The sequence below is a fragment of the Ranitomeya variabilis genome, chromosome 8 (genome assembly GCF_051348905.1).
Source record: "Ranitomeya variabilis isolate aRanVar5 chromosome 8, aRanVar5.hap1, whole genome shotgun sequence".
Taxonomy (NCBI): Eukaryota; Metazoa; Chordata; class Amphibia; order Anura; family Dendrobatidae; genus Ranitomeya; species Ranitomeya variabilis.
In genome coordinates, this window is record NC_135239.1 from 41685646 (window position 1) to 41700125 (window position 14480).

General features: G+C 42.8%; 1 protein-coding gene across 1 annotated transcript in view; it reads left to right on the forward strand.

The window, feature by feature from the left end:
* The first annotated feature begins 1749 nt into the window (after positions 1 to 1749).
* NMNAT2 (nicotinamide nucleotide adenylyltransferase 2) overlaps positions 1750 to 14480 on the forward strand; it is a 52525-nt gene continuing 39794 nt past the window's right edge. Inside the window, exon 1 of the mRNA XM_077278407.1 lies at positions 1750 to 2049. Within this exon, the coding sequence (XP_077134522.1) occupies positions 1965 to 2049 (85 nt within the window). The 5' untranslated portion in view covers positions 1750 to 1964. The remainder of the gene's footprint in view (positions 2050 to 14480) is intronic.

Below are 14480 nucleotides of genomic sequence, written 5' to 3' on the forward strand. Positions count from 1 at the left end.
ACATTGTCCCCTGCTCTTGCACATCACAAGGGGAGCAAGGGACAATGATGTGAGCTGTCTTCAGTACCCGGCGCCTGAGAACAGCGTGAACTGTGCCAGCTGTTCTCAGTGTGATACTTATGTGGCATACGGTTGCCACAAGTATGAAACACAAGGACACGGGTAACTCCGGTACTGTTTTTTCTAGTACTGGAATTATTGGGACTTGTGAAGGAGGCATAGAATGAACCAGGCGTGGATCCCACAGGACCTGTCCGTAACTTTGGCTGAACAGTGAAGTATACGAATCACACCCAGCCATTGTTAGGCCACGTGCACACTTTGAGTATTTGGTGAGTTTTTTACCTCAGTATTTGTGAGCCAAAACCAGGAGTGGGTGATAAATTCAGAACTGGTGACTTATTTCTGTTATAAGATAAGACAGATTTTGGGGGTGGTGTGTCAGACTTAACCCCTCTACTAATTTATGTGCTAAATAACATCCATCACCATTATTATCTATAGGCGGATGCCAGCGGAGACAGGAGATGTTGGGTGCACAAATAAAATGTTAGTGTAGGAGGCCGTCAGAATGATGTCATGTCTTGGGTAACAACAAGGAAAACAACATGAAAAGGATCATATTTATGTCAGATACACCATTAGTCATCCCGAGAATAAGGACTTTAAGACCACGTTCAGTATTTGACCTCAGTATTTGTAAGCCAAATACAGGAGTGGAACAATCAGTGGAAAAGTATAATAGAAATACGTCACCACTTCTGTATTTTTTACCCACTACTGGTTTTGGTTTACAAATACTGAGGTAAAAAACTCACCAACTACTCTAAATGTGCACGTGGCCTTATTCTCCACTGCAGTTTGTTTGTTCTATTTGCCATTTCCAATGTTCTGGGGACTCCTAAAATAAAAAAAATAAAAAAAACAGTGTTGGCTACCTTCTCCTTCTCAGCCTCTTCCACTTACACCACTACCTCAACCTCCACCTCCACTTGGACCTCCGCCTGCTGGGTCAAGATTTTTTTTTTTTTTAATTCTATGTTATTTTAAGTCATCCACATTTGTTTGCATGACAATTGCCCTGCTCTTACCCCCATTTTGCTTCCTTTTGCAGCCCCCTAACCCTTATGATCATTTTACAGCACCAAAGTTGGTGCCCCCTTTGACTTCTATGGGGCTTGGGTTCAAGTTCGGGTAATTTGGACTAGAGTTCGGTCGAACCCACTGAACCTGAACATCCATGGGTCTGCTCTTCTCTAATCTTGACCAGTCGTGAGTTTCGTGACCCAAACTCCACAGTCTCGTATATGCCTTGGGTTTTGGGTCAAGTGATCTGCGGCAGGCCCAGACATCATGATCCTTTCTCAGTCCCTGAAAGTTGGACGCATGAAACCGGCTTAACATACATCTTCGCTTTAAAGTCTTTTTGTGGCGGTCTCCGTACCTTTGAAAAACCCGTCAATTATTTATATGCATAAATTAAGAAATATTTGATGTTAAGAATATGAAAAACAACAGATGAGAAATATCCTTCTTTGCTCAATCTATGTTAACGTCTGGTTTGCAGAAGTATTTCCAGCAATATACCGCTTTATTATTGACTTTTTAATTGTTTTTTTTAACCTTAATTACAGTAGTTAGACGGCAGTAAAGCGCTATCGCTGGTCCTTTGAGCCATTGAGCAGGTGGATATATGCTTGTGTTAGTAGTTAAATGGGGAAGGCCATGGAGAGAAAGCTGTGAGCGAGGAGGAGGAGGAGGGAAGCAGAGGAGTGACGTTCTGCCTATTGCATTTGCTCCTCCGAGTCTTTAGCAGCCAGTCTCATCTCCTTTCTCTGCAGAGGCAAAGAATAACCCACTCACCTAGAGAAATCCCTTATCCAAACTCACCATCTGCCCCCACCCACAGACTACCCCTATTCCTCACCCATCCATCTTCTACCTGCGCCTCTGTACCTTCCAGCATGGCTGAAACCACTAAGACCCACGTTATCCTGCTGGCCTGCGGCAGCTTCAATCCTGTGACAAAAGGACATGTTCAGATGTTTGGTGAGTCCATACATGTTCACCTATCTATCCGCATAGAGCTTTTTTTTTAATCATCTCCTTCCTTTACTGTACCGCCCTCCATCTTCCACACTCGGCTTCCATCTAGTTCATCCGCATCCTCTATTCTTCCCATTAGATATACATCTCTCCTGCCCTTCCGTCAGTCCAATTTTTCCATTGCGTCTGCCTTGTTGGCATTGATCCATGTTGGAGATTGCAGAGTCAACAGATCCCCCCTCTTCTCCAAAAAGCACATTTACTTCATACCTATGAACCTACAAAATTGTCCCAGGCCCGTTATCTAATGCGGTTTGTGTTTTGCAATCCCTGCTCTATGGATGCGACGGCATACAATGGAATAGATCTGTGCATGAAATGGTTAATATCGTCGTGGGTAAAAGCTAATGGCTCTCGTGTGTTTCCAAGGCAGACAGTCCATAAAGGAAGCTATTCCGTGCCATGATAAATTTATGCATAATTAGGATCCACAACAAAGAGACCAGACCCTCGTGCCAAAAGAGGGGAACTTTAGGCGCCCGAGAATTGTACCAGTCATTACAGGTTCGGTGGAAAGGGTTTAATACCTGAACCTACAATGTTAGATTCGTTTTTTTTAATTATTATTATTTTTTTTAATTATTATTTGTCATTTAGTTAATGGTTTCTATCATTGTGGTGATATTTCACAGCTTATGTGGCATTTTAGAATCACCAAACTAAATCATGAGCCCCCAATCCAGCGAGTCGAAATGTCTCGAGTTGGACCGTAGTTGGCATTAGTTTGTCATTTGCTATATTAATATTAATAATATCAAAATAACATCATAATTCAATGTTGTAATAATCATGATAATGATAGCAAAGAATTAACGCATTGTCCTTATAGGATGCATAATTAAAGAAACCGCATGGAGGCCTCAGCTGCCAGAAAAGTGTTAGGAAATGAAATGTCATCTCCTGCTGTGAAAAGATGACAATAAAATGAGAATGTGGTAGCAATGTTCAGGAGACTCTGCAGTATGATCACACATGCGGCCTTTTAATAATCCGTGAGGGAAAAGACTCAATAAAATCTAGACTTTAATATTTGGATATTAGGAATAAATAAATAATAGTTGGTAAAATGGTCAAAGCCCATGGGAAACAACCTACTAATGAGCTTACATGATTTTATATGCCTAGATGGCTCGTCCGCTACATGGACAACCCTTTTTTTTTAATTAAGTGGTCCCCTTGTAAAATTGAAAAAATAAAGAAATATATATATATATATATATATATATATATATATATATATATATATATATATCTATACACTCACCTCCCACAAGAGTACAATTCCAGCGATGAAGATGCCAGGGTTGGCATGGGTGGCATTATCCCACGTGAGTCCTGCAGATAATCAACTGTTATTGGGCTACCGCACTCTTATTAGCAGAAGCAGTGAGAGCTCAGCAGCCCAATAGCAGCCGCTGATTGACTGCACGGCTCACGTGGCATAACAAAAAATGCCACGTGAACCTCGGCAGGCACGGCGCCAACATTGCTGGAATGGTGCCCATCCGGAAGTTGAGTATATCTTTTTTTATTTGACTTATTTTAAAAAGGGGCTGGCCAGGTAGGGAACCACCCCTTTAAGTTTGTCAACAAATCCATAGATTTAAAAGATAATTGGATGTGAGAGGTGTAAAAATTATTATTGGCCAGTAGTTGGGAATTTGCCCTGCGCTTCTTGTCCTTTGTCCAGAGCCTCTTGTCCTTTGCCCTGAGCATCTTGTCCTTTGCCTTGAGCATCTTGTCCTTTGCCCTGAGCATCTTGTCCTTTGCCCTGAGCATCGTATCCTTTGCCATGAGCATCTTGTCCTTTGCCCTGAGCTTCTTGTCCTTTGCCCTGAGCATCTCGTAATTTTCCCTGAGATTCTTGTCCTTCATGGCCCTGAGCTTTATTGGGTTGTCCAACTATCCATTAGATAAATTGCTATAAAATAACAAAAAAAAGTAATATTTTACCAAACTCGCACTGCCAGCACATCTGGTACTCCACCGTTGTCTGTTCTTCCATGTCCATCGATGCCCCTTACATATGACAACTGCAACCAATCACTGCTGTAGCAGTGACATATCAGTACCACTGACATCACAGCAATACATCATTGTTACAGCAGAAAAATAGAGACTGGCAGGGAAGTGTTGTCATGAGAGGTATGGTACTGAGAATCGCTTCAAGCATCCCAAAATCCTTACGTGTCTTAGGGTCTCATGCCTGTGAACATCCACTTTAATTAGCATTGACTAAAGTATATTCAGCACAAGTGGAATGCAGCATTTTTGTAATAAACATTTTTATCTGTTTGCTGTAATTAAGGTGTTTAAAAGGAATCTGTCACCAGATTTCACAATACAAACCTCATAGATTATTAAATACTCTCTTAGACCTGAATAGACTGGTTTAAAATCTGCAGTTGATGGATCTGTCTTGATTTTTAGTTATTATTGATTAGTACTTTGAGTGTTTATTGGTTATTGCTTTAAAATATGTATAAATACAAATATAGAAGGTCAGTGCCAGCTAGTCAGCTTGTTGACAGTTTCCTTTTTTTTTTTTCTGGTTGACTACTGTATACAGTGCCTTGCGAAAGTATTCACCCCCTTGGCATTACCTACTTTGTTACATTATTACATTACAACCTGTCTTTAAATATTTTAGTAATTTGATTTGGTGGTGAAGTGAGAAAAATCTAGGCATAAATTAAATTTATGGAATCAAATAAGTAAAAATTGGCATGGGCATATGTTTTCACCCCTTTTTCGATGATGCAATTAAAAAGTTCTGCTGCAAGCAATTACTTTCTTAATTTTCCCTTCAAGCCCATCTTTGTGCATTCTCAGTGCCACATGGTCTGTCACTATATACACTCCTTCTCTGAAAGGCAAGAGGCTGCAACACCATTAGTCCAGAGGAACCACTAACCAAACACCATGAAGACCAAGGAGATCTCAAAACAAGTCAGGTATAAAGTTGTTGAGAAGTACAAGTCAGGGTTGGGTTATAAAAAATACCCCAATCTCTGATGATCCCAGAACATCATCAAATCCATTATCATCAAATGGAAAGAACATGGTACCACATCAAACCTGCCGATAGAGGGCCACCCAGCAAAACTCTCAGTCTGGGCAAGGAGGGCATTAATCAGAGAGGAAGCTCAGAGACGGAACGTAACACTGAAGGAGCTGCAGAGTTCCCAAGCAGAGACTGGAGTATCTGTCCATACGACCACAATAAGCTGTACACTCCATAGAGGTGGCCTTTATGGAAGAGAGGGTAGAAAAAGCCTTTACGTACACACAAACATTGTAGCATTCGTTTTGAGTTTGCCAAAAGACATTTGGGAGACTCCCCAAATGTATAGAAGAAGGTGATGTAGTCAGATGAGACCAAAATTTAACTTTTTGGCCACCAAGGTAAACTCTATGTCTGGCTCCAAACCAACACAGCTCATCAGCCCAAGAACACAATCCCCACAGTGAAACATGGTGGTGGTAGAATCATGCTGTGGGGGTATTTTTCAGCAATAGGGACAGGGAAAATGTTCCAAGTAAAAGGGCAGATGTGTGGTATGAAATACAGGGATATTCTTGAGCAAAACCTTTATCAGTCTGTCAGTGATTTGAGACTGGGATGGAGGTTCACCTTCCAACAAGACAATGACCCAAAGCATTCTGCTAAAACAACACTTGAGTGGTTTAAGGGGACTTAAAAGAATGCAAAATGTTCACAGTTATAGACATGTTTTTTACATGAACTGATGCAAACCCTAAAAAAAGGTGAAATTCCAGGGTTGTGAAGTAGCAAAAATGCCAAGGGGATGAGTACTTTTGCAAGCAACTATATTTGTCATCTATTAACAGTTGGAATTTTTTTCTTTAAAATTGAACTATAAAAAACTAAAATAACTTATAAAAAGAAAACATTAAGACCGCATTTAGTATTTGGTCAGTATTTTACATCAGTATTTGTAAGCTAAAACAAGGAGTGGGAGAAAATACAGAAGTGGTGATGTATTTCTTTTATACTTTTCCTCTGATTGTTCCAAATACTGAACGTGTGAACGTGGCCTTAAAGTCCATATTCTCAGGATGACTAATGGTGTATCTGATATAAATATGATCCTTTTCATGTTGTTTTCCTTGTTGTTACCCATGACGTGACATCATTCTGACGGCCTCCTACACTAACATTTTATTTGTGCACCCAACATCTCCTGTCTTCTCTGGCATCTGCCTACAGACGATAATAATGATGGATATTATTTAGAACATAACTTAGTAGAGGGGTTAAGGCAGCCACACCACCCCCAAAATATCTGTGTTATCTTCAGCAAAAGTGTGTTTTGTTTTGTTTTTTTAAAGTGAATTCAAGTCAAGATTCATTTTCAATGTAAAATTCTTCCATTCCAAACATAGATTTTTATTGAATGTTTAAGGTAAGGTGTTTTTTATAGTTTGAGTATATTTCTGTTGTCATTTATAACATTTTTGAATGTCTAGTTGGTTAAATAATGATACACATGTGTTTTGCATATGTATAATATTTTTGCTGTCTATTCTGGTAGTAAATAACATCCTTGGTGGGTTAGTGGAAATATAAGGGACAATCATGTTACAGCAGAATAAGTTTGAGTGGCCGGAGCCCAGATCCTGCTTTTCTTATTTTTTAGGGCACTACAATATTCTGAAGTAAGGGGGAAAGTGCTGGTCCAAAGCTGTGTCGTCACCCCTGAATGGATCCACCACCAAACTAGAACATCTTTTAGGCCGTGTTCACACACATTCAGTATTTGGTCAGTATTTGACATCAGTATTTGTAAGCCAAAACCAGGAGTTGAACAATCAGAGGAAAAGTATAATAGAAACACGTCACCACTTCTGTATTTATCACCCACTCCTGGTTTTGGCTTACAAATACTTATATAAAATTCTGACCAAATACTGAGCGTGTGAACGTGGCCTTAACCCCTTCCCGACATGTGACGGTATAGTACGTCACATGTCGGGACCCCCGCTTTGATGTGCGCTCCGGCGGTGAGCGCACATCAAAGTCGCGACATGTCAGCTGTTTTTTACAGCTGACATGTGCGCGCAATAGCGGCGGGTGAAATCGCGATCACCCGCCGCTATTAACTAGTTAAATGCCGCTGTCAAGCGCAGACAGCGGCATTTAACTACCGCATCCGGCCGTGCGGCCGGATATGAGCGCATCGCCGACCCCCGTCACATGATCGGGGGTCGGCGATGTGTCAGGAAGGTAACCATAGAGGTCCTTGAGACCTCTATGGTTACTGATTGCCGGTGGCTGTGAGCGCCCCCCTGTGGTCGGCGCTCACAGCACACCTGCAAATCTGCTGTGTAGCAGCGATCTTATGATCACTGCTGCATAGCAGAGCCGATCGGGCTGTGCCTGCTTCTAGCCTCCCATGGAGGCTATTGAAGCATGGCAAAAGTAAAAAAAAAAAGTTTTTAAAAATGTGAAAAAAATAAAAAAAATATAAAAGTTTAAATCACCCCCCTTTCGCCCCAATCAAAATAAATCAATAAAAAAAAAACCCAACCTACACATATTTGGTATCGCCGCGTTCAGAATCGCCCGATCTATCAATAAAAAAAAAGCATTAACCTGATCGCTAAATGGCGTAATGAGAAAAAAATTCGAAACGCCAGATTTACGTTTTTTTGGTCGCCACGACATTGCATTAAAATGCAATAACGGGCGATCAAAAGAACGTATCTACACCAAAATGCTATCATTAAAAACGCCAGCTCGGCACGCAAAAAATAAGCCCTCACCTGACCCCAGATCACGAAAAATGGAGACGCTACGAGTATCGGAAAATGGCGCAATTTTGTTTTGTTTTGTTTTTTGCAAAGTTTGGAATTTTTTTTCACCACTTAGGTGAAAAATAACCTAGTCATGTTAGGTGTCTATAAACTCGTAGTGACCTGGAGAATCATAATGGCAGGTCAGTTTTAGCATTTAGTGAACCTAGCAAAATAGGCAAGCAAAAAACAAGTGTGGGATTGCACTTTTTTTGCAATTTCACTGCACTTGGAATTTTTTTCCCGTTTTCTAGTACACGACATGCTAAAACCAATGATGTCGTTCAAAAGTACAACTCGTCCCGCAAAAAATAAGCCCTCACATGGCCAAATTGACGGAAAAATAAAAAAGTTATGGCTCTGGGAAGGAGGGTAGCGAAAAACGAAAATGGAAAAACGGAAAAAGCTCCGGGGGTGAAGGGGTTAAATAAAACCTGGCATGTCATGAGTACCACCCCAAAACTGAGTTTGTGCATTTGTCAGAGGCACAGCCATAAAATTTCTCTAAGACAGTAGTTAATTAAATTAATCAGTGCACCACATATATACTTAGAAAAGCTATTTTAGCTTTTACAGGATCCAGGCAGAGGGAAATTGGTAAATATTAATAAGTCACTAGAGATATTATTAGACACTAACTAGGTAAATGTTATTAATACCAGTAAGGCTACGTTCACATTTGCGTTGTGCGCCGCAGCGTCGGCGCCGCAGCGCACAACGCAAACAAAAACGCGGCAAAACGCACGCTAAAACGCTGCGTTTTACGCCGCATGCGTCGTTTTTGGCCGAAAGTTGGACGCAAGAAAAATGCAACTTGATGCGTTTCTTGCGTCCAACGCTTGCGGCCATGCGGCGCAAAACGCAGCACAACGCATGTCCATGCGCCCCCATGTTAAATATAGGGGCGCATGACGCATGCGGCGCCGCTGCGGCGCCCGACGCTGCGGCGCTGACCGCAAATGTGAACGTAGCGTAGACAACAAGGACATTATTTCTTAACACCGCACTGATCAGGAAAAGTGACCTCCAGACCACCAAGGACATTCTAAAAAAAAAACCTTAATAGCAAAATTTAAAACAATTTTGTTAAGATGAATTATATAGATAATAAGCATGTTCCCGCTGCTGGCAGATGCTGTAAATAACTACTCACCAAATGCTTAAAATTTGGTATAATTCTCAATAATAAAGACCAAACTAAACCTATCATGCTGTAAAAGAGAAACTGAGTGGCGTCATTTTTGGGATTAAGCCAGAATGCATTTGATTTAGGTTAATAAAATACACTTGAGTATCACTTATCACCTGCATTTGTTTGCAAGTCCAACATTTTAAGTAGTAGTTGTTTAAGTGACCAGGAGTCTGTGGGCCCCCTCTGGTCATGGGTCTTTAAGCTCTCTCTGGCCATGGGTCTTTAAGCTCTCTCTGGCCATGGGTCTTTAAGCTCTCTCTGGCCATGGGTCTTTAGGCCCCGTCTGGCCATGGGTCTTTAGGCGTCCTCTGGTCATGGGTCTCTTGGCCTCCTCTGGCCATTGGTCTTTAGGCCTCCCCTGGCGATGGGTCTCTAGGCCTCCTCTGGCCATTCGTCTTTAGTCTTCCTCTGGCCATGGGTTTTTAGGCCTCCTCTGGCCATGGGTCTCTAGGCCTCCTCTGGCCATAGGGCTCTAGGCCTCCTCTGGTCATAGGTCTTTAAGCCTCCTCTAGCCATGGGTCTTTAGGTCCTCTCTGGTCATGGGTCTTTAGGCCCCCTCTGGTCATGGATCTCTAGGCCTCCTCTGGCCATGGGTCTCTAGGCCTCCTCTGGCCATGGGTCTTTAGGCCCTTTCTGGCGATGGGTCTTTAGGCCCCCTCTGGCCATGGGTCTCTAGGCCTCCTGTGGCCATGGGTCTCTAGGCCCCCTCTGGCCATGGGTCTTTAGGCCCTCTCTGGTCATGGGTTTTTAGGCCCCCTCTGGTCATGGGTCTCTAGGCCTCCTCTGGCCCTGTTTCTTTTAGCCTCCCCTAGCCATGGCTCTTTATGCCCCCCTCTAGCCATGGGTCTCTAAGCCTCCTGTGGCCATGGGTCTCTAGGCCCCCTCTGGCCATGGGTCTTTAGGTCCTCTCTGGTCATGGGTCTTTAGGCCCCCTCTGGTCATGGATCTCTAGGCCTCCTCTGGCCATGGGTCTCTAGGCCTCCTCTGGCCATGGGTCTTTAGGCCCTTTCTGGCGATGGGTCTTTAGGCCCCCTCTGGCCATGGGTCTCTAGGCCTCCTGTGGCCATGGGTCTCTAGGCCCCCTCTGGCCATGGGTCTTTAGGCCCTCTCTGGTCATGGGTTTTTAGGCCCCCTCTGGTCATGGGTCTCTAGGCCTCCTCTGGCCCTGTTTCTTTTAGCCTCCCCTAGCTATGGCTCTTTATGCCCCCCTCTAGGCCCTCTCTGGCCATGGGCCTTTAGGCCCCCTCTGGCCATGGGTCTCTAGGCCATCTCTGGCCATGGGTCTTTAGGTCCCCTCTGGCCATGGATCTTTAGGTCCTCTCTGGCCATGAGTCTTTAGGCCCCTCTAGCCATGGGTCTCTAGGCCCTCTCTGGCCATGGGCCTTTAGGCCCCCTCTGGCCATGGGTCTCTAGGCCGTCTCTGGCCATGGGTCTTTAGGTCCCCTCTGGCCATGGGTCTTTAGGTCCCCTCTGGCCATGGGTCATTAGGCACTGCCCTGCAGCCTCAATAATCACTATGCTACTGCTGGACTAATAAAATAATCTTAAAGTGAATCTGTAAAGTTCCCAACTCCATTTAAATCACCAACATAACTTTATATACCGTAAGTCTATTCCTGGATTATAAGAAGGTCCATTATATGCCATACACTTATTTCTAAGTCTGAAAAAAATCAAGATATCAATCTAGGTTGTGGTGTTAAAATCGGCCATAGAAAGTTCGGCGGGACATTGATTCCCCCAGACCAGTCCTGCCCGGGATCTTGTAATCATGCCCAGGGGGACGTGATTAGCATCTATCACACAGGAGATGTCACCATAAGGGCTCTACAACTCTCGTGCATGTGGGTGACATTTGTCTTTCTGGTCATACACAATGAAGCTGGGGGTATGGTCCTCATAAGCTCACTATGTGGACCCGGTAGGTGTTAGTAACACCGATCATGCTTTGCATCCAGCTTTGCAGGGATCGGTGTCACTAATGCCCTTTTTGGCATGAGCAGTGTATCTACGGATGAACCTGGTGAATGTAGACTCGGTTTCATTGTGCATGACCAGGAAGGCAGAACATCGGGCTCATGCCCAAGAGTGGCAGTGCCCTGATGGTGACGTTGCCTGTGTGTTGTATCTTAATCACCCATCTCTGGGTGTGATTACAAGATCCAAGGAAGATCCTGGCTAATTCAATAAAGCTATGGTTCTGGTTTAGGAAGGGATGGGAACCTGACATGTTCTCTTTAATATCAAGCAGGAAAAATTTGCAAAGGATTATACAGTTGTTACGAAACAGGTTTTCAAAGTCAGCATACCAACCTCATCAGGTCTAAGAGATATTAATGTATGGAATTTGTATTGAGAGAGCAGGTGACAGATTCCCTGCAATGTACAGGAGCTCATATATTAGGGATCTGCATTATCTTATTTAGCCTTGATACAAATAGAAACAGCTTTGTTAGGAGCCACAAAGAACGCAAACTCCCCTTTTCTCACTGTCAATAGGATAAAGAATGTTTTCTTGGGGGCTTTGTCTACAGGCCTCATGGGAAAATGCAGAAAAAATGCTATTCTTTGCCACGTATCTCCCTTCCCCCATGTAGTATATGAGGGAATTGTTAATTTGGTAAAATAATACATTATTACTAGTGATGAGCGAATATACTCGTTGCTCAGGTTTTCCCGAGCACGCTCAGGTGATCTCCGAGTATTTGTTAGTGTTCAGAGATTTAGTTTTCATCGCCGCAGCTAAACGATTTACAGCTACTAGCCAGCCTGAGTACATGTAGGGGTTGCCTGGTTGCTAGGGAATCCCCACATGTGTTCAAGCTGTTTAGTAGCCGCAAATCAAGCTGCTGAGGCGATGAAAACATAATCTCCGAGCAGTTACAAATACTCGGAAATCACCCGAGTGTGCTCTGGAAAACCCGAGCAACGAGTACACTTGCTCATCACCAAATTTTAAAAAAGTAATTATAAAATTTGTTATTTTTTTGCCTTTTTAAATATAACCCCATTTTTCCCTTTTCAGGACAATGCCCACTTTTGTCTCTTTTTTTCATCAGAATCATCTCTTTAAAAGTCCACAATCTCGTCTTCATTAGTCCACAGGTAACATTTATGGAAACAGTGTATCAGAGACATTGGTCTTCTTGCCCATAGTATTGTCATGTCGGACGCTGTTCAGACCAGGTCGTTCGACAGACAGCGGTAATTCCGCTTTTGACCACTATGCGCTCATTGGCGTCGGCTAGATTTTATCTAGCTGGTCCAGGGTTAAATTACCTGGTGCTCGGATTGGAAGCTGGGCCATGCCCACTACCTTTAAATAGTTCTCCTGAACATTGGGCGTCGCCGATTATAGCTTCTGTCTTGTGCGTTGTTATCTCGGTCTGGAGTGGAGAGCTGGTTGTTGGAGTATCGTTGCTGGTGGTGTATTTCCCTTTGTCTTATTTGCTCCTTCCTATATTTGTATTTGTTTTGCCCTTTGCATTTATAGTGTATTCCTGAGTGACTGCGGCGTGGTGCTTATTTTTCCGTTATCCTTGTCTGTGCTAACTGTGGGTATTGGAGTGTGGACTCTTCACTGGGTGGTGGGTTGTGGTTTCAGCCTAGGGTTGAAACAGGAGATAGGGCGAGGGTGGAGGCCCAGACATGCACACCACCAGTGTAAACTCTGGGAGAGGGTCAGTCAGGGTTTCCCTAGTCTGACGGAAATCGCAGGGGCCCAGGTTATTAGCTCTTTCCTGCCTAGGTCTCCCGTGACAAGTATCCAATCAGAGACATTGGTCTTCTTACCATAGTATCCAATCAGAGACATTGGTCTTCTTACCATAGTATCCAGTCAAAGTCATTGGTCTTCTTGCCCATAGTATCCAATCAGAGACATTGGTCTTCTTACCATAGTATCCAATCAGAGACATTGGTCTTCTTACCATAGTATCCAATCAGAGACATTGGTCTTCTCACCTTAGTATCCAATCAGAGACATTGGTCTTCTTACCATATTATCCAATCAGAGACATTAGTCTTCTTGCCCATAGTATGCAATCAGAGACATTGGTCTTCTTACCATAGTATCCAATCAGAGACAATGGTCTTCTTACCGATAGTATCTAATCAGAGACATTGGTCTTATTACCCATAGTATCCAATCTGAGACATTGGTCTTCTTACCATAGTATCCAATCAGAGACATTGGTCTTCTTGCCCATAGTATCCAATCAGAGACATTGGTCTTCTTACCATAGTATCCAATCAGAGACATTGGTCTTCTCACCTTAGTATCCAATCAGAGACATTGGTCTTCTTACCATAGTATCCAATCAGAGACATGGTCTTCTTACCCATAGTATCCAATCAAAGTCATTGGTCTTCTTGTCCATAGTATCCAATCAGAGACATACGTCTTTTTACCCATAGTATCCAATCAGAGACATTGGTCTTCTTATCATAGTATCAAATGAGAGACATTGGTCTTCTTACCATAGTATCCAATCAGAGACATTGGTCTTTTTACCATAGTGTCCAATCAGAGACATTGGTCTTTTTACCATAGTATCCAATCAGAGACATTGGTCTTCTTACCATAGTATCCAATCAGAGAAATTGGTCTTCTTACCATAGTATCCAATCAGAGACAATGGTCTTCTTACACATAATATCCAATGAAAGTCATTGGTTTTCTTGCCCATAGTATCCAATCAGAGACACTGGTCTTCTTACCATAGTATCCAATCAGAGACATGGTCTTCTTACCATAGTTTCCAATCAGAGAAATTGGTCTTCTTACCCATAGTATCCAATCAGTCACTGGTCTTTTTGTCCATAGTATCCAATCAGAGACAATAGTCTTCTTACCATAGTTTCCAATCGGAGACATTGGTCTTCTTACCATAGTATCCAATCAGAGACAACGGTCTTCTTACCCATAATATCCAATGAAAGTCATTGGTTTTCTTGCCCATAGTATCCAATCAGAGACACTGGTCTTCTTACCATAGTATCCAATCAGAGACATGGTCTTCTTACCATAGTTTCCAATCGGAGACAATGGTCTTCTTACCATAGTATCCAATCAGAGACATGGTCTTCTTACCATAGTTTCCAATCGGAGACATTGGTCTTCTTACCATAGTATCCAATCAGAGACAATGGTCTTCTTACCCATAGTATCCAATCAAAGTCATTGGTCTTCTTGCCCATAGTATCCAATCAGAGACATTGGTCTTCTTACCATAGTATCCAATCAGAGAAATTGGTCTTCTTACCATAGTATCCAATCAGAGACATTGGTCTTCTTACCCATAGTATCCAATCAGTCACTGGTCTTTTTGTCCATAGTATCCAATCAGAGACAATGGTCTTCTTA